At 33.6% G+C, this 19,222-nt stretch overlaps 2 protein-coding genes across 2 annotated transcripts; one reads left to right on the top strand and one right to left on the bottom strand.

Moving 5' to 3' along the window:
- The first annotated feature begins 5,993 nt into the window (after positions 1–5,993).
- On the top strand, positions 5,994–8,190 carry LOC110999507 (eukaryotic translation initiation factor 4E type 2). The gene is made up of 4 exons (XM_022268577.2): positions 5,994–6,507; positions 6,911–7,075; positions 7,279–7,401; positions 7,574–8,190. The coding sequence occupies exons 1-4, from the start codon at positions 6,277–6,279 to the stop codon at positions 7,769–7,771; spliced, it is 717 nt and encodes a 238-aa protein (XP_022124269.1). The 5' UTR covers positions 5,994–6,276; the 3' UTR covers positions 7,772–8,190.
- Positions 8,191–11,954: 3,764 nt separating this feature from the next.
- Positions 11,955–17,678, bottom strand: LOC111002995 (activin receptor type-2A). The gene is made up of 5 exons (XM_045629196.1): positions 17,323–17,678; positions 16,153–17,045; positions 15,433–15,800; positions 14,226–14,376; positions 11,955–13,077 (listed from the first exon to the last, which is right to left on the bottom strand). The coding sequence occupies exons 1-5, from the start codon at positions 17,366–17,368 to the stop codon at positions 12,895–12,897; spliced, it is 1,641 nt and encodes a 546-aa protein (XP_045485152.1). The 5' UTR covers positions 17,369–17,678; the 3' UTR covers positions 11,955–12,894.
- Between the last annotated feature and the right edge of the window lie 1,544 nt (positions 17,679–19,222).

Below are 19,222 nucleotides of genomic sequence, written 5' to 3'. Positions count from 1 at the left end.
ATCAAGTATAATGTGACAAATGAGAGCTACTACATTAATGTCATAATGATATTATTTTGTTCTACATTATCAAGACTTACAAATCAAAATCATCTAGAGGCATTAAGTTGGAATCCTGTTGTAGGAATTAGGACCAAATGAACAAGAAACCTACAACATTATTCGGTATTGGTGGGCTGTAACAATATCGATAATCTATTTGAAACTGTCTACTGTACATATAGCTTAACAATTTCTTTTGGAAAAAAGGCGGGAAACGTTGGTCGTGGCGGGAGTTTTGTTTTTTAGTAAAATTTATAAATTTAATTTAATTGATATAAAAGATCAATTTGTATATATTGTATGTAGTAGTTTAACTTAATTGTTTATTTCTTTAATTTGTGTATATATTCTTCAGCATTTGGTAAGTTTTTATACTTTTTCCTCAAGGCCTGGAATCAGGCGAAAAAATGAACGAGCCCCCGGATATCGGGGGCTCGCCCCCTGAGGTTGCGTGTAATATTATAGTAGAAAATAGATTTTCTAAACTGGACGAGTCCAGTGTTGACACAGATGTGGATCAACGGAGTGACCGTAAAAGAATGAGATTAGGTAAAATTTGCAAACATTGTAATAAGAGGAAAAAAAGATTTGACCCGACGCGTCGTAACAAGCAAAAAGAGACTGATTGTTCGTGCCAAATACCGGATATTGAATTTCCCTCATTATGTACTGAGATTAAGAACGCTAACGATATAGATAGTTTTCAGCAAAAAGGTTACCCAGCACATAATACAAGTGTAACTGTTAATACCCAACAACACCCCCCATCAGATAGTTCTCAGTCTCCAAAAAACCCTACAGGCCGATCGTTTTATGAGGCCTATGACATAGGGCCATTTGTAGTTCATGTGCAAAAAGTTTCTTCAGATACTGGCATCGCCTCCTTGCACCCAGTCCAATTTGGGTATTTCCTAAAGAAAAATTCATTTAAAAACATTATTAATGGTAGCATTAAAAGGATAGGCAGAAACCGAATTTCCCTATCATTTTCAGACCACAAATTTGCAAATGAATTTGTTAATAATCCTTGCCTGACAATTAATAATTTTAAAGCTTTTATTCCTTCATTTAATGTGACTCGAATGGGGCTTGTGCGGGGTGTTCCCGCAGAATGGTCTCCTGAAGATATATTAGACAATATCTCTTTACCTGTAGGCAGCGGAGGAATAATAAAAATTAGACGCCTAAATTATAAAGTGCGTAACAGCTCCCCACCTGAGTGGAAGCCATCACAGACTGTTGTTATAACTTTTGATGGCCAAGCTCTACCAAAACATGTGTTTGTATGCTACAATGCCCTACCGGTGGAACTTTATTCATACCCCACTATTCAGTGTTATTCTTGTTGCCGATTTGGTCATACTAAGTCCAATTGTAACTCTCGACCCCGATGTTACAAGTGTGGCCAAGGCCATACTGGGGACACATGCAACATACAAGATGATGCAGCATCTTGCTGTCTGTGTTCAGGTCTACACTTTGCTACAAATAGGAAATGTCCAGAATATGAACGACAGACTAAAATTAAATTATATATGGCTCAGAAATGTGTATCTTACGCAGAAGCAAACAAAGTGTATGATCCTGTCTCAAAATCTTTTGCTGAAATAGTAAAGTTTTCAAACATGCATAATTCTCCTAATTCTCCTGTGCCATCTGTATCGCCTTCCTCTTCCTCGATTCCGTCGTATAGTAGATCTTATAAGAAAAACATATTTGTTAAACCAACAACCCCCAAACTAAAACGACTGGGGTATAACAAAACAGAACACTTCAGTTTAATAAAGGACTATGATGCTCCAGCTTCTCCTAACGGGGTCGCTTTAATAAACAGTAACGTCAACAATAATGAAACAATGTTCTCAATCTCTGATGTTATCCAACTTTTGACTGAAATAAAATCCATTTCTAACTCTGACAACAATGTAACCGAACAACGCCGCCCAACACTTGCTTCCTTAACTCAATTAAAATCCACTTATGCGTCCAGAACGCGAACAAATAATCCAGTGGAATTGCAGAAGCGCAATCTGCAATAAAAACGATTTAATCTATTTGCATAATAAATTTGAACCTTTTGTCTCAACTCTGTCGGAAACATGGCTTCGCCCGAAATTGACATTTCGAATTCCAGGTTATGTTATTCTCCGACAGGACAGACCTGACGGCTATGGCGGTGTTGCCATAGTCATTAAAAATAATCTCCCCTATTCCTTATTTCCACTTCCCTCATTCGGCGATGACTTGTCAGTCATTGCTGCTATTGTAAATAAAATTTGTATAGTATCTATTTATTTTTCTCGTCCTAATGTAAATATTTTTTCTCATCTTAATCAACTGTTCTCCATCCTCCCAAGGCCTTTCTTAGTCCTAGGTGATTTTAATTGCCAACATCAATCTTGGGGAAGCACTTCTTCCAACTATTATGGAGATCAATTATTAGATATTATAGATTCTCATGGTATATGTATTTTAAACACTGGGCTGCCAACTCGTGTTACTGGTCCAAGCGAAGGTGCAAGTGCGCCTGATCTATCTTTATGTTCACCTGATTTAGCTTCAACTTTGGACTGGCACCCTCTAGCATCTTCGTATGGTAGTGACCACTTTCCACTTGTAATTACTTTTCCTTCATACAAACCTATCAAAACCAATCGCTCTCCTCGTTTTAAATACAGATTAAACAACGCAGATTGGAAATTATTCAACCAAATAGTAGAGCAGAAAACTAATACTTATTCTCAAGAAGGTAGCCAGATCTCCGCAGAAATTCTTTCTCAGGTTTTGATTGAAGCTGCCGATGAATCTTTTTGCACTAAAACTAAGGTCCGATCGCAAATTCCTTCACCTCCCTGGTGGGATCATGAATGCACAGCTGCAATAAAAGAAAGAAAACAGGCCGAAAAAAAATACTGCGAGGATATGTCAGAAGAAAATTTCGAGTTATATTTAGAATCTGCCCGTAGAACTAAAAAATTGTTTAAGAAAAAGAAATACGATGGTTGGCAATCATTTTGTGCATCCATTAGTCCAGATGTCAGCCCGTCAGAGGTCTGGCGTAATATTCGTAGATTTAGATCTGCATATAATAATTCCCCTTCTTCTAAATTACCGATAACTCTAGCTGATCAGTTTATGGATCATCTTGCTCCCCCTTCTGTACCGGAACAGAGATTTCCTCCATTAACTATTCCTGCTTACATTTTTGATGACCTAAGTGGAATAAACGCTCCGTTTTCTTTGATCGAACTTAAAGGTGTGCTTAATAAGGTAAAAGACTCTACTCCAGGAGAAGATGGGATTCCATATTCTTTTTTGAAAAATCTTTCGGACCGAATGCTGATGCTGTACTTAAATATTATAAATTCTATTATGATTTCTGGGTGCATTCCCAAGTCTTGGATCACTCAATCAATTATACCTATTTTAAAAGAGAATAAGCCAACCGATGATCCTTCTTCTTACAGACCCATTGTCCTTTCTTCTGTTTTAATGAAAATAGCAGAACACCTAGTAAAAATCCGTTTAGAATGGTTTTTAGAGAATAAAAATCTATTAGCAACGACCCAATTCGGTTTTAGAAAAAGTAGAAGCACAATGGATAGCTTAGCAATATTCACTACAGACTTAAGATTAGCATTTTCAAACAATGAGTCAGTAGTAGCTACTTTCTTAGATATAAGCTCAGCTTATGACAATGTTCTTATATCGGTTCTCAGGGAAAAACTGCTATGCTTAAACGTACCACCAATTCTAACAAACTTTGTTATAGATATGCTCAGTGAAAGATACATAAATTTATTTATTGAAGATGTCAAACTATCTCGGACCGTATGGAAAGGATTACCACAGGGTTCTGTACTCAGTCCTTTGCTCTATAACATCTATACGTATGATTTAGAAACATCATTGCAGGCATCAACAAACGTACTACAATATGCAGACGATCTTCTTATATACAAATCGGGCAAATCAATTGAAAATAATTGTCAAACTCTAACATCTTCCCTTTCATTTTTAAACTCATGGCTGACTTCGAATGGTCTAGACATATCTGTATCCAAGAGCAGGGTTGTGTTGTTTTCCAGAATGCGTAAGCCTCCCCCGGTCCAGGTAAAGTTTGATAATGTTTTGATTCCCTCGACTAATAATATCAAATTCTTGGGGGTAGTTCTAGATTCTAAGCTCACCGGTGTATCCCACTGTGAGTATGTAACAGCGAGATGTGAACGAAATTTAAATATTCTTAGATGTTTATCGGGCATTTGGTGGGGAGCGCATTCACACTCCTTAAAACTGATTTACAACGCCATAATCAGAAGTGTAATGGATTACGGTACTTTCCTGTTGGAACCAGGAAATGTTTCTGCTTTCAAAAAATTGGATAGTATTCAAGCAAAAGCAATGAGAATAGTCTTAGGAGCTATGAAGTCAACCCCAATCAACTGTATGAGAACCGAATGTGTAGAGCCACCATTAAACTTACGCCGACAATTTCTATCTGATAAATTCCTATTCCGCTGTATGCAATTTAGTAACCATATCCTTACATCTAAACTAACATCCTTGACATCTTTAATCCACACTTCTCAATTTTGGAAAAACAAACGCACACCATGTTTGGTTAAAAGTTTCACAAGATTTACTTCTCTTAAGGCTCCTACTCACCAAGCGACTTCCAATCCTTTGTTTAAATATAGTTACAATTCCCTTATAATCTGTCCCGTTATACATACTAACATAGGTCTTGTTAAAATTGAGAAAAACCAAAAGTTAACATTTAATTATATTGTTGACACTAAGTGGCCGCAATGGCATCGAATATTTACAGATGCATCTAAACATTCCAGTGATGGATGTGTAGGTGTAGGTGTAATACATTCTAACTACAATATTGTCCAAAAAACTAAACTCCCTCCTGAATCCTCCGTGTTCACTGGCGAATGTATTGGCCTATTCAAAGCTTTAGAATACATCCTTCTACTGAAACTTCAAAAAACTGTAATTTTTACAGATTCACTTAGTTCTTTAAATGCCCTAGCCCGGTTCCCATTTGGATCACATTATCAATTCCCTGTCATTTCCGAAATTAGAAACTTACTATTGAAATGTTTGAAAGAAAACTATTCCGTATCGTTTGCATGGATTCCTGGTCACTGTGGAATATCTGGAAACGAAAAAGCCGACCGTATTGCCAATGAGGCAGTGGATAGTGGAGATGTGGATATTTTTGGAAACTATGCGCATGACTTGATGGCTCTTTCTGGGATTTATCTCCGGAATTCCTGGACTGAATCCTGGAATCAAGATCGTTCAAAAGGTCGCCATTATCGTGCTATTCAACCTTCTATACCCATTAAGCCCTGGTTTTGGAGACTGAGATTCGGTAAAAGAGTTACAACAATACTGTCTCGTATGCGTCTGGGACACGTCTGCACCCCAGCTCACCTTGCTAAGTTTAATATTATTGACAACCCTACGTGCGAATGTGGATATGCTGAAGCTGATTTGAATCACATCATTTTTGTTTGTTCTCGGCGCGAACGGTCGGCTCTTATCGACGGTCTCATTTCCCTTCAAATTCCTTTCCCTTCATCCATATCCTGTTTACTTTCAACAATGGACCCACATATATATAAACTTTTAGCAGCTTTTATCTTAAGTAATGATATAAAAATTTAGATCCTATGAATGTGTATATATGTAAATATCTTTTCTTACACTCCTTTTATATCTATCTCTATAAGAATTGATCTTTTATTTTATAGATTTTCCTTTCCTTAATTCCGTTCCATCCGTTACGTTTATTTTTTTACCCGTTTCCCTGTTTTGACCCTGGGCCACAATGCACAAACCGTGCGGGCCATAATATAAAAAAAAAAAAAAAAAAAACAATTTCTTATTTACTCTGTAGCTATGAGTGATGTTTGACATATAGAAGAAATATTTACAGTTTACACGTTTGAAAGTTAATCCAAAAGAACAGAGTAAAACTGTTGGTAATAAGATTTAAGAAAACGGAAAAAGGTTAACTTATAAACAGAAAAAGATTAAATCAGTAATTTGTCAGAAAGATAAGGGTATAAATTAAATAAACATTGTAGAAACTAGCCAAATAATTCTACTAAATCGTCTTAGTGAAATTTGTACATAAATTACACAAGGCTTAGTCCTAAACCACGAAACGTGTCCTAGGTTAGGCCGTTAAAAGAATCATGTTATTGCTGGCGTAACATGACAGAAAGGAAAATGTGTAAATTCTATAACTTAAACGTTCCTGAACGACGAAGCGGTGATACTGGACCTCAGGACTTTGGGGATGATGAGGACGACAGAAACCCCGAAGATAATATGGCGCCTTATGTACCGCCACATGAGCATAGGCTGGAGTATAGTTACTGGATGTGGTTTTCTAGGCGACCGCCCGCCCGAGATCTCTCTTCCACCACCACTGGATATGGAGAGGTTAGTTATAACAAGTCTTCAAATAGATCTTTTTAAATACCAATTTAAAGTTTACATCTAGGACTAGACTCCCGACATAAATAAATTAAAAGACACACACGACATATAAATACATTCTGGTATCTGCATATCGTATATCAAAATCTTATTCATTTATTACCAATTTTTTTTTCATTTTAGTATCACACTGAAAAGCTTCCATATCCAATGCCTACTGTGAATTCTCTTGGATTTTTTTAATGTTTTGAATGGCAAGTCCCATTTTTATACTGCTATGCATACTATATTAATAAAGTGTGTGTATAAAAAAATACTGCTTTCATAAGGATTCCTCGGAATGTGTTTAAATAAATTCGTAATCTTAAGCCAAAAGTATGTATGTTCTTTGATGTTTTACTTTCAGGCTCTCCGTATGGTAGGTTGTGTGGGATCTGTGGAACAGTGGTGGGGCCTGTATACACATCTATCAAGACCCTATGAGCTTCCTCCACTCTCTGATTTGCATTTGTTTAAACTTGGTATTAAACCAATGTGGGAAGATCCAGCTAATGTGAATGGTGGAAAATGGGTAATTAGCAATACATACTCTAACTTAATCTAAAATTTTACTTTAATAATGGTATCACCTTTTTATTCTGCTGTTGAATATCAAGAAATTGTGTATCCATATTTTTTAATCAAAAAATGCCAGTCTCAAATAAACTGTCTGTCACTTAATGAATAACTAATGATTACTGATTAATATATTATATAATTATTTAAACACTCTAGGTTGTACGACTGCGTAAAACTCAAACAGAGCAAGCATGGGAAGACCTGTGCATGGCAATGCTTGGCGAACAGTTCATGGTTGGGCCTGAATTGTGTGGCGTTGTGCTGTCTGTTCGTTTTCAGGTTAGTTTTATACATATAAGCTCTTCAATTACAAACATATTACAGACAAATTTAGCACTGATATGCATATACCATTATCTCTTATTCTCTATAATCCTGTATTTTCTTATTTTTAAAATTGATGTGATTTCATATAAAAAAATTGTTAATTCTTAATACATTACATTTTCAGGAAGACCACTTAGCCGTTTGGCATCGGACGGCTGCGGACACGACAGCAGCAGGTAGGGTGCGAGATGCTTTGCGCAGGATACTGCAACTACCTACTACTATGCCCATTGAGTACAAGGTGCATAGTGATTGCCTTCGCGCCTCCACCTCAAGGGCCCCAGACCCACCAGCTAGTGATAATGGTGAACGTTCAACGTAACGTTGCTACCATCTCACTCAATTTTACCGAATTTTGAAGTACCCTCTATTAATTTCATTCTATTAATTTTTTTTAATGATTGTATCTAATTTGTATCTGCAAATAACCACTCTCCTAATGTGTGTTATTTCATGGAGTTCTGTTTATTGAGGTATAATGTCATTTGTGTTTTGCATTATGAGGGTAATTGAACCAAAGTGTAAGTAAATTGAATTTGTTGTACTTCATGAAGCACAAATAATTTTATTAGTACACTGAGTATCTGAAAAAATAAAATTGAGTGAGTTTGCATACTCTCACAATATTAGTGTACATAAAGTATTCAGATAGTCGCAATTGTGAGATGTTGCCATAACCAGCCAACTTGTACAGTGAAAAGAACTGCTATACAGATAATAAATCATTTTTCATACTTTAAATGTCTTTTACGTTACTAAGCCTTAATAGAAAAATTAAAATACATGTCTAATGTTTAGTACTAATGTTTCATAACAGATTTAAAAAATTTTGATTAAAATTGATATTTACAATGCAAATAAGGATGGAATTTGTATATCCTTCAAAGACTTCACATTAAAATGTATACTAAACCAAAAAAACATATTTTTTTTTAAATAAGGTACAATTTAAAAGACTGACAGTATTTCCTTCAGAATTTATAAAAGGTTGCAAAGATATATATTAAAATCTCAACTGTCTAGAAAATATATTTTAATACATCAATTCTCAACAGACATGTTAAAAATAAAAAATACATGATAAATCGTTGAAGTCACATATAATGACTACTTGAATACCTAAACTAGCCTAGAACTATAAACTTTCACAAATTACACTAACGTGTGGACTCTTATCCTAATAACATACAAATAGAACTGAGCACATAATATACAGCTAGCTATATTACGTAATATAAATTGTGACTGTTTGTGTAGGCCTTTGATATACCCCATTATTGTTTGTAGATTCAAAATAGTAATCTGTCTACAATATTAAATTAAAAAACAAAGCATATATGCGTGCAAAAATGTTCTATATCAAATTAAAAAATATATGTACCAAACTAACATATATTTAAATTCATACTAAGAAATATATCTGACATGCAAACGGTTGCTGATTTTAAAAATTTATTGTCGAATTATAAAAAAGTAATAAACAGTAAATCATGATTTGATATGGTTTATATCTAAAAACTTTCCGCTCCAGGGTCAATTGTAAGATTGATGAGACATTTTTTTACTTCGTACTGAAAGATACTGCATACAGACAGATCTTACTGTTTTGTACCTAAATTCAGGGCCTATTATGATATACTTATGTATCCAAACTTTACCATTAATTTGATATAACGTCCACAATCTATACTTAACTTATATATTTACATTTGGCAAATTTACTTAATCTATGTATGGTGATATGCGTGGATTACCAAGTATGGTATTCCGTACTGATATTTCACAAAATATGCCTTGACACTCACTTATAATGTATACGAATGATTAAATCGAGATGTCTTTGTATCGCATATTCATAGCTTTATTAATATGGCAAGTTTAATTTAAAAAGTACCAGTCACAATTTAAAATTGCACAAAAAAATTACAGCTAAGGAAATTTTGGAAATAAATTGTGTAAAATTTACTTTAAAATAGAATTACCAAACATAACTTTTTACTAATATTTTTCTCGCTTTTGCCATAATGACAGTTAAATCTGTGCGATACTCAAAGTTAACATCCTCATGAACAAAGTTAAAAATATGCGATCTTTTTCAGATAACAATAAACAGATTAAGCAAACGAATCCGAATAATATAACAAGTATATAATCTTCTTACACAACGTAAAGGCACAAATGCAAATACTAAAACATTTTTAAAGACTAGGACCTATGGCAATGATTAAATTTAAAAAGCCAAAAAACAGTCTTGATAAGGATTTCTTAAATTAGGCAAGACAAATTATTGTCGCGTATAATTTAACGTTTCAAATGACTAAAAATTTATAAACGGAAGCTTAACGATACAAAATATAACTTTGACCCAGTTATAAGAGAATATATTGATCGACACTTATTAAAATAACAAATTGGTTTTTCATTAATTCACCATTTCATTAAATAAATTTAGAGATTTTAATAATATTTTTTTGGTTTATGTGGAAAACCGGTTGAAATACGAAAATACCACTTAATTTTTGCATTTTTCAGATGCTATTAAGAATCTGTAAAATTTCTTACGTTAATAAGTTAGTGTGCGTTTAAAACCTACCAAATTATTTGAAAATCAATGCTCAATATATTCACTTATATCTTAATAAAGATATTCATAAACAAAGCTATAGAATGTTTTGCCTTTATCATTCTCAAATAAGAAATGGGCAAGAAAAACTTAGTTATTTGATTTTTAACAATTTACGAACAAGATATTACCTAAAACATACAAATGTATTTTCTTATTTTTATTTATGCAATTCATAGAAAAAATGCAAAAATTACATGAAATATGTAAAATTAAATGATACAACTGTATTCATGTTGCCGGCTTTTCGTACGTATTTACATTTTATTAGTACTAAAATAATTAACATAATTGTTTTAAAATTAACTATAATGATTAAAAATGCAAAACGCAAAAATCATTTGTACATAATAAAAAATAAATATAGCTTTTTACTATATACAGGGCGTCCCACGGCGATGCCACACGGAGGGAAAGTACCTTAAATATTAATAATAGGATATTTTACTGAAAGAAGACATCGTTTAATTTTTAATAATAAGTAGAACTGCATTCACAGATTTTTTAAAAATTTCCTACCTCAACCGGGAATCGAACCCGCCAAATGTGACAGTAAAATTACATGTATTTTATAATAGCGTTTGAAAGGGCTACTCATAAGCATTATTTTTTCCTTAATAACCTAGCATATTAAATGAAACTAAAAACATAAAATTTTACATTTTATTAAAAAAAATAATTTATCAAATGCTCAAAATGTGATCCGTTCTGTTGTATACAAATTCTCACTCTTTTAATAATTTCTCTCCCTGTCGATTTACTTATGTTTGCATGGTGGATGTTTGAAATAATACGTCTAAGTTCATTTTGTAACTCCTGCACACTGTTGTACCGGTTCCTGTAAACTAAATATTTTACATAACCCCATAAAAAAAATCAAGTGGGGTTAGATCTGGGGATCTCGGTGGCCATCTAATTTGTCCAAAAGTACCGATCCAGGAAGGAAAATGTTCATTAAAAAAAAAAGATTTAGTTTACATCAATCGGTAAAACAGTGTGCAGGAGTTACAAAATGAACTTAGACGTATTATTTCAAACATCCACCATGCAAAAATAAGTGAATCGACAGGGAGATAAATTATTAAAAGAGTGAGAATTTGTATACAACAGAACGGATCACATTTTTTTAATAAAATGTAAAATTTTATGTTTTTAGTTTCATTTAATATGCTAGGCTGTTAAGGAAAAAATAATGCTTAAGAGTAGCACTTTCAAACGCTATTATAAAATACATGTAATTTTACTGTCACATTTGGCGGGTTTGATTCCCGGTTGAGGTAGAAAATTTTTTAAAAATCTGTGAATGCAGTTCTACTTATTATTAAAAATTAAACGATGTCTTCTTTCAGTAAAATATCCTATTATTAATATTTAAGGTACTTTCCCTCCGTGTGGCATCGCCGTGGGACGCCCTGTATACGTCAAAAATTATAATTACTTTGAAATAATGAGTAAAATAATACTTTTTGTTTGTTTGTATGACACTGGAAGGATGTAGTTTATTTAAAAGATAAAGAAGTATACAAACTTCTAGCTCAGGTAATATTAACATTATTGCTTATTATTTTATAACACCCCAAAAAAATAGCCAGATGATACTGTTTCAACTAAATTCCTGTCTCTTTCTATCAAATTTTGTTTACGTCGTAATGGAAAGAGACGAAATAGTATAATTAAGACCAATTTAGAATTTTTAAACAAGCCATAAGCTTTCTTAGCAACATCATTATTATTGCGTCTTTCTTTGCCTTAAGAAGTTTTACAATGTTAGGCGATCACGTACCCCCCTGATTCTACAGTCTATGATATATTCCATAGTCAAATTACTCTACTCACATCTCTACGCATAGACATGACACCAAATATTTTTGTGCTTAGAATGTCAAACTGAAGACGAAAGATGACGCGTTTAGTTGAATGTGATTGCGCAAAACCGACTTCCGTTTGACCGAATAGAACATACTAATTCGATCGTCCTTTGTTTTACATTCTCAACCCTATGGTCTCCACTAACGCCCGAACCCAATAAATAATCTCAGATTGATAACAATATGAGATCAGACCGTAACAGTCGATCGATCTCCTATCTGCATCCCAATAACCAAAGCCTACGAAGACAATCTATTTTTGGCGCCGGATAGAAGCCATTTCTTCGCTCTTTACACTCATATTTGATAATGAATATAAAACAAATTTGTACGGTTTTAACAAATAATATTAAAATATATATGTCTACGTTTAAAACATCAAACAGATTTTAATTATTTCGTCCGTCTATTGGTTATTGGCACACTTTTATCAATATTTGGATTAAGATGTCAATCTCAGATCGTCAAAAATGTATTGAGATAGGTTATTGGGTTTGGGCGTTGGACCACATTAAAATGTACAAGAATTCCAATTTACGACATTTCGTCCTTTATTTACACTAATCTCGCCAAGTCTCATTTATAATTCATATTTTCTAATTTGAGTGCGAAATTTTCCTATAGCCACTTAGAACCTCTTTATGGTTTTGTCGTCACAAAACAGCATTTTACAACGCAGTATCATTTTATGTCAAACTAAAACAGACTGAAGAAAATTAAATTTAAAAAGTTTATGTTCGCCCTTGTCCCGTTCACTTTTCACCATGGCCAGTAACTTGCAACTCGACACAGAGTTAAAAAATTGGTTTGTTATTTTAAGTGTTCTTTTCTATGTTCGATTGCAAAAGATTACCTATTCTAGTACCTAGTTTTATACTTTCTAGTAGTATACCTCTTCTCGCAATTGTATGGAACCTCTCAAAATTGTATCAATGGAAGGTCATCAAGCAGCGGTCAGCAGGGTTGGGGGTCATTCAACTCGTGAATGAGCAGTGGTGTTGTGTCGGGTGTGAGAGAAGGCTGATTCGTTGTTGGTCTCTGAGCGACAATACGTTCAAGCACACAAGACGCTGACAGACGTGCTTCGGCGTCGTGGTCCCAGCACTCCTCCATTGTGTCACAAAGGACTGCCAGACCCTGGATTTTTAAATTTACATTAACTCAAACTCAAAATAACTTTACATTAACGAACGTCAACAGAAAAGATGTTAAATTGATTCTAAATTGATTTAACATTTTTTTTGCTATTTGTACCTATAAATATTTGTATAATCTGTGCCGTGATTAAACTCCCAAACATCTGGACTAATTTAGATTTTGTTAATTGAGATATAAAATTAGACATATTATTTAATTTCATTAAAAAAGTTATTAATAATCAATAACTGTTTTCATCAACGGTCCAAATCAGTTACAGTTACAGATTACACAGATTTTGTTGTTTTTTTCTATAAGATATTTATATATTCGAGAATCAAGAAGGTCCGTTTAAGAACAAGAACTATTTTAATGTAATTTAAACGTAAATAAAATCGAAATCATTACAGTCAACTATCTTGACTATTCGACAGCTCTCTCTTACAAAAGTTATATTTTAACTTTTGGTTTATATGACAGACGTACAAAATTAGACTGTTCAGTTATTTCCGAACAAGAAATAACCTTACGACCTAGTTTGGATCTAGTGTAGTCCAATCTATCGGCTATGGTATATGGTAGTTCTATTTTAGCCAAAATATGTTTTACAATATACAATGTTTATAGAATAAATGCTTTCAAGGGCAAGGATTATTTTAAGGTGCCTTTATAGCTCGGAAGAATAGTTCGACCGTAAGTTTTGACAACAATTATAAATAAATTATTTTATGACATTTGCATGCCTATTTTTATATGACTTTCTTTACAAATAAAATTATACTCAAGTTGAATTTCATATAGTTTTCGTGAAATGGGCTACTTCGATTTCCGTTGAAAGAAGTTCCACACTTAATAAAAATCATGTTATTGAGACATTAATTTCAGCGTCGGTTTTATTTTTATACATATGGGCGTCCATAAATTACTTATGGTGTTTTTTTTTAATTTTCTGTATGTATTATGGACACCCCCTATAAAGAATTTTTGCCTCCAGGATTCGATCTTAAAACAGTTTTACATGTGCGTTAAACAAACAGTGCCACAAAGATTTATATATACCTTATATATTAAATTATATTTAAGGATGAGTCATAATATCAAAATATCGATGAAAAATATTTATCTTCTAAATTAAGAAATTTACTTACTGGATGATCTCTCCATTGAGGCGGTATCTGTGGCCGCATTTTCCTTTGAACGACTGTCTCCTGCATTTCTTCTAGGCCGGGGTGCGAACCCACTTCCTCTTCAAGGGGTAATCGGTATTGCGCAGTTGGGTCAATACCGGCTGCCTCACATCTAATACAAATATATTATGATCAATCATCTGTGTAACCAAAGTTCATTTCGGTAATAATATCATTCGAAGATTACCCAGAGAAAGAAAAAGGTTTTGAAGTCACGTTTAATATTTTGTTTGTACATGTGACTGAAACACGACAATCGTAAGCTTCTCTAACATAATATACACGGTACATTGGAAATGTTAGTCTAAATCAGTATTTTCATATTGTTAGCATTTTATTGGTTTCGTTAATAGAAAAAATTAAATTAATTTTTGCTTTATCTTGATTTAATAATTTTTTTGTGTGTATAAGCTTCAAAAATCAGAATGTTGTATGCGCCTGTAATTGGCTTAGCACTAGGCCTGCGTTTGTGTTACAAGCATGTATCAGTGTCTACTTTGTTAGTGCAACAAATAAATAAATAAAAAATGAAGGGATATGGATTCTTAAAGATCAACAAATATTGTTTAACATTACTCGATCTCCCGAAATCTATTTCATGTACAAGATATAAAAGGACTCCTGTACACTAGTCTTAGGTCCAGGTGAAACAATAAACAATAATAAAAAATAATAATTCCTTATTTCGAGAATATGATATGTACTAGCTGCCTTCGCTTACATTTACTTTCTCCATAATGCCTATCTTTTTAGTATATATCATCATGGATATTTTTTTCTATGCTACCCCAGAGGCTGTTCGGTTTTCCGGTATTAAAACTTTTTAGGTTTTTCTGTGATTGTACCACTGTTTTGGTTATAAGTTCTTAACTTGAAATACAAAATGATGGTCGATCGTAGAGGGTAGATAACAATTAAGGGTTGTATGTATTTTTGTATACCTACTGTATCATAAAAAAAAAACAAAAATTTTAATATGCATAAAAAATGTCATAAGAATCGGTCGAGCCGTTTCGGAGGAGTATGGGAACGAACATTGTGACATATTATATAAACAATAATGTTGCATGGAATTAGTGCGATAAGTTAATTTTTTTAATTAGCTTTATATGCCTACCTATACAAACCTGACACATTCACTAAGGCGGCTTTGTAATGTTTAACATACCTTGAAACAATTTCCCAGAGCACCAGCGCACACGCATACATATCAATTCTTAAGAAGGCGTCCTTCGTAAAGTTAATAGCTCCATCAAGCACTTCTGGCGCCATATAACGTCGTGTTCCGACTTGACCATGCGCGTCCCCACATCCGTGACCGGAAACGAATATAAGAGCGAGCCCAAAGTCAGCGATGCAAGCGCTTAAATCCGCCTTTAGGAGGACATTCTTGGATTTAAAGTCCCTGTGTGCTATGGCAGGCTTGCCGCCCCCCTCTTCATGTAAATGGGCGAGACCACGCGCTACGCTGGCTGCCACTCGCCACGCTTCCGACCATGTGAATGTGTGCGCTTTTAAGTAGTCGCATAGGGAACCCTGTTAGGAGAAATTTATGCTCAATAGCTCAGATTGGATAAGCACTTTAACAATTTTGTTTTGATAAAATTAGGAAAAACCCTATATAGTTAATGTGTTATGGTTAATGTAGAAATATTCTTTTAATAAATAAATTTAATATCTCTGACACAATTATTATTATATATAGTTAACTTTGTAATAACACCTCAATGCATTAAGCATACAATATTATAAGATAGCATACATGAATTTTGATTACCACAGAATTTTAACTATGGAATAATAGTATTTATTAAGTAATATATTATGAATTTAAAAGCTCTCTTTGAAAAATCTTGCAGTGAATAGAAATTAATAAAAAACAACTTACTTTCTCATGATATTCAGTAACAAGCCAATATTCTGCTTGTAAGTTATCTCCAGTTCTATCAATACCAATGTAATGTAAAATATCTGGATGATCCATTCGTGGCAATCTGTATATCTCTTGCTCAGCCAACCAGGATTGCTTGTCTTGTAATGGGAAGACTTTGACCGCTACATCACTCTGTCCCAACTTGGCACGCCACACTGCCCCAAATCTGCCTCTAGCCCTAACTTCACATAATGTCACCTGTCCTTGCAAACTGGTACCATCGTTTTCCATTCCTGCCCCAGCCGAAGGTGGTCGGGACAATGATGCCTCACCACTTGCCAACTCTGCAAATGAACCACCTTTGCGCTTTCTATATAAAAGATAGCATCCCACAAAGACAGCAAACAAAATAAAAAGTGGGGTTAGTGTATATGCTAATACTCTCTTTGTATCGTCATCAGGTGTTGGTACAGGAGAAGCAGGCACACGTTCAGGAGGAATATCAGTTTGTGATGTCATACTAGCCTCTAAACCAGGGTAGGTGGCATTCTCATTACACATATCACCTTCACAGCAACAATGAAGCAAAGGTAATTTCATGTTATGCAAACGGCAGTTGGATGATCTGTCATTGCATGCAACAGTATCTAGGAAACATCCTTTAACTTTGACTGTGGCTGTGTTTGTTGTATTATCAAATTGCCATAAAGTAAAGCAATGATTGCTTTTATCTGCCTCAAGGGGTTGGCATTCTTCTTTAACTATTTTTGGGATACATGTATCATTCTTTGTTCTATCACAGGGCTCTGGTAATGTGTTATTGTAGAATTCACAGAACCGTGTAGTAACACCTCCTTCTTTGGGGCGAGGGGGTAGGTTTTCATCAGCTGGTGGTGCAGCATGGATTCCTAAAATAAGTACATTATTAAAATTTGTCTTCTTTTGTACAATTTAAGCACCAAATATACATTATTAAGTTTTATCCATTACTAACAAAAATAAACATTATAAATGTTAGGATTTTTAACATATTAATTAAGCTATATATGTACATTAAAAAAACTAAGTCAAAGGATATCCAGCAAATGAAGTTGCCTTCGTTGTACAAAACATTCTTCATATCAAACGTCGTCTACATAATAAAATCTTTAAGTATTATAATAGAGTCCATAAAGTAATACGTACCTATAACAATCAAAGAAACACGAAATATAATTTTAGTGGCCATCATGACGTATGGAGGCGGAATCACCGCCAGACTGGTTGCGAGTTGCGACGAAGCAATGTTATTTTTGTACACGACCCCGACATCAAAGTCTATTTAAGATTCCTTCTTTATACACGGAATTCGTCAATCAAACAACGCACATTCCACTCGCTAAAGCAAGATCACATCATTTCAGATGCCGGCTCTGTATTTATGTAATAAGTACTTTTAAATCTGATATCACCACAATTAGTTAATTACTGTGATTCATTTTGTTTTTCAAAAATAATCAAGCAAACAACTCATGAATCAAATTGAAGCCACTGTTTGACATTTCGGAATCTGACCACAGACTTTGTCTTGTCTAAATTTTTAATTACATCATAGATTAAATAAACTGATACACCACAGATAGTTTTTTAACAATATTTATCACAGAACTAACTATACTCAAGAAATTTGTAGAAACGTAGGAAAAATAATTTATTACATCTTGATTTTATATTGATTTAGAACACATTGAATCTTTACAATTCGAATGTGACAATGTACAGAAGATAGAGACATATGTATATAAATGCATCTCTTTGCGGCTTCCCATTTCTATGACATCAGAAAAAATTTCTTCTTTTGATTCATGGCCCTGACGTCATATTACTGACGAACTGACGTCTGATGATCACCTGATGGTTTGTATTTGATGAATTTATGGCAGTCGTTTTTTTTCAATTTCTGTTTATGGTCTATGATTTTGTAAAAAATCGTTTCTCTTCAGTATCTTGTACTATCCGATATCAAGTGTCGCACTTTCATTCATTTTCTCAGCACAGTTCTAGTAGTTATATAAAATGTTCTGTTAGCAAATAATATTCATGTTTTTTTTTAAATAATTTTAATCTACTCCCCTGCCATCGTGTCCAGGGACTTTATAAATCTCACAATGTATATATGGCCTTTGCCACCTGGCAAACGGAGAAGCAAAAATGGAAAAAAGGAACAATTTACGAAAAATAAAATAAAGAATACGCTGTCATGTCCGATAAAAAGGCATTAGATATATATATATATATAATATTCATGTTGACTATCTGTAAACAACATGACGGATATCAATCGAAGCCTATTTGGACTTGACAATTAAATCTGATAAACTTGAGGTAATTACAACAGACGCCGTTAATTAATTAGAAACATTCGTTTTATTGTTGTGGCGCCTGTGACATCAATGATTAGTTATTTAGTTTATGTACTGCGTTGTTCCAATTAGTGAAATTGATATTTTCTTTTGGGACTTGACAAAATGGCTGTAATATTTACCAAGTGTTATAAGATTATAGATACCAATATAAAGCATTTATTTACATATACCTAACAGTTAACTAAGCCTAACTAAGATAATAATTAAATATATAATATTACTAGCGACCCGCCCGAGCTTCGCACGGGTGCAATGCTGATACTAAATACACTACAGAAAATCTGTGAACGTTGTATATAAAAATGTGGGTTATCCATAAGAGATAGACATATACCATCACGGACTTTTCTGTAGACCTTTTAAATGTGTACAATACTTAGTACATTGTAGTAAGCGGAAAAAATGTAATTATTTACGATATCACATTAGAAACCTCAAAAATAATAGTACTTCTCCACTATGTAATGGATGTTATTATACATATAAACCTTCCTCTTGAATCATTAAAAAAACTACGCATCAAAATCCGTTGCGTAGTTTCAAAGATTTAAGCATACAAAGGGAGATAGGGACAGAGAAAGCGACTTTGTTTTATACTATGTAGTGAAATACATAAGGAACAAATACATTATGTGTAACTTTTGTTTCAACATTTTATTTGTGCCATTTTCGAGATGAAG

The sequence above is a fragment of the Pieris rapae genome, chromosome 8 (assembly GCF_905147795.1).
Source record: "Pieris rapae chromosome 8, ilPieRapa1.1, whole genome shotgun sequence".
Taxonomy (NCBI): domain Eukaryota; kingdom Metazoa; phylum Arthropoda; class Insecta; order Lepidoptera; family Pieridae; genus Pieris; species Pieris rapae.
This window is presented reverse-complemented; position numbering and strand designations above follow the sequence as displayed.

What these genes read in the sequence shown, in the direction of transcription:
- LOC110999507 (XM_022268577.2), top strand. Translation starts at nt 6,277, where the DNA reads ATGACAGAAAGGAAAATGTGTAAATTCTATAACTTAAACGTTCCTGAA. An exon ending in CCACCACTGGATATGGAGAG is followed by an intron (nt 6,508 to 6,910) that starts GTTAGTTATAAC and finishes TTTTACTTTCAG; the next exon opens with GCTCTCCGTATGGTAGGTTG. An exon ending in ATGTGAATGGTGGAAAATGG is followed by an intron (nt 7,076 to 7,278) that starts GTAATTAGCAAT and finishes TAAACACTCTAG; the next exon opens with GTTGTACGACTGCGTAAAAC.
- LOC111002995 (XM_045629196.1), bottom strand. Translation starts at nt 17,368, where the DNA reads ATGATGGCCACTAAAATTATATTTCGTGTTTCTTTGATTGTTATAG. An exon ending in TGTTTCTTTGATTGTTATAG is followed by an intron (nt 17,046 to 17,322) that starts GTACGTATTACT and finishes TACTTATTTTAG; the next exon opens with GAATCCATGCTGCACCACCA. An exon ending in TTACTGAATATCATGAGAAA is followed by an intron (nt 15,801 to 16,152) that starts GTAAGTTGTTTT and finishes TTCTCCTAACAG; the next exon opens with GGTTCCCTATGCGACTACTT.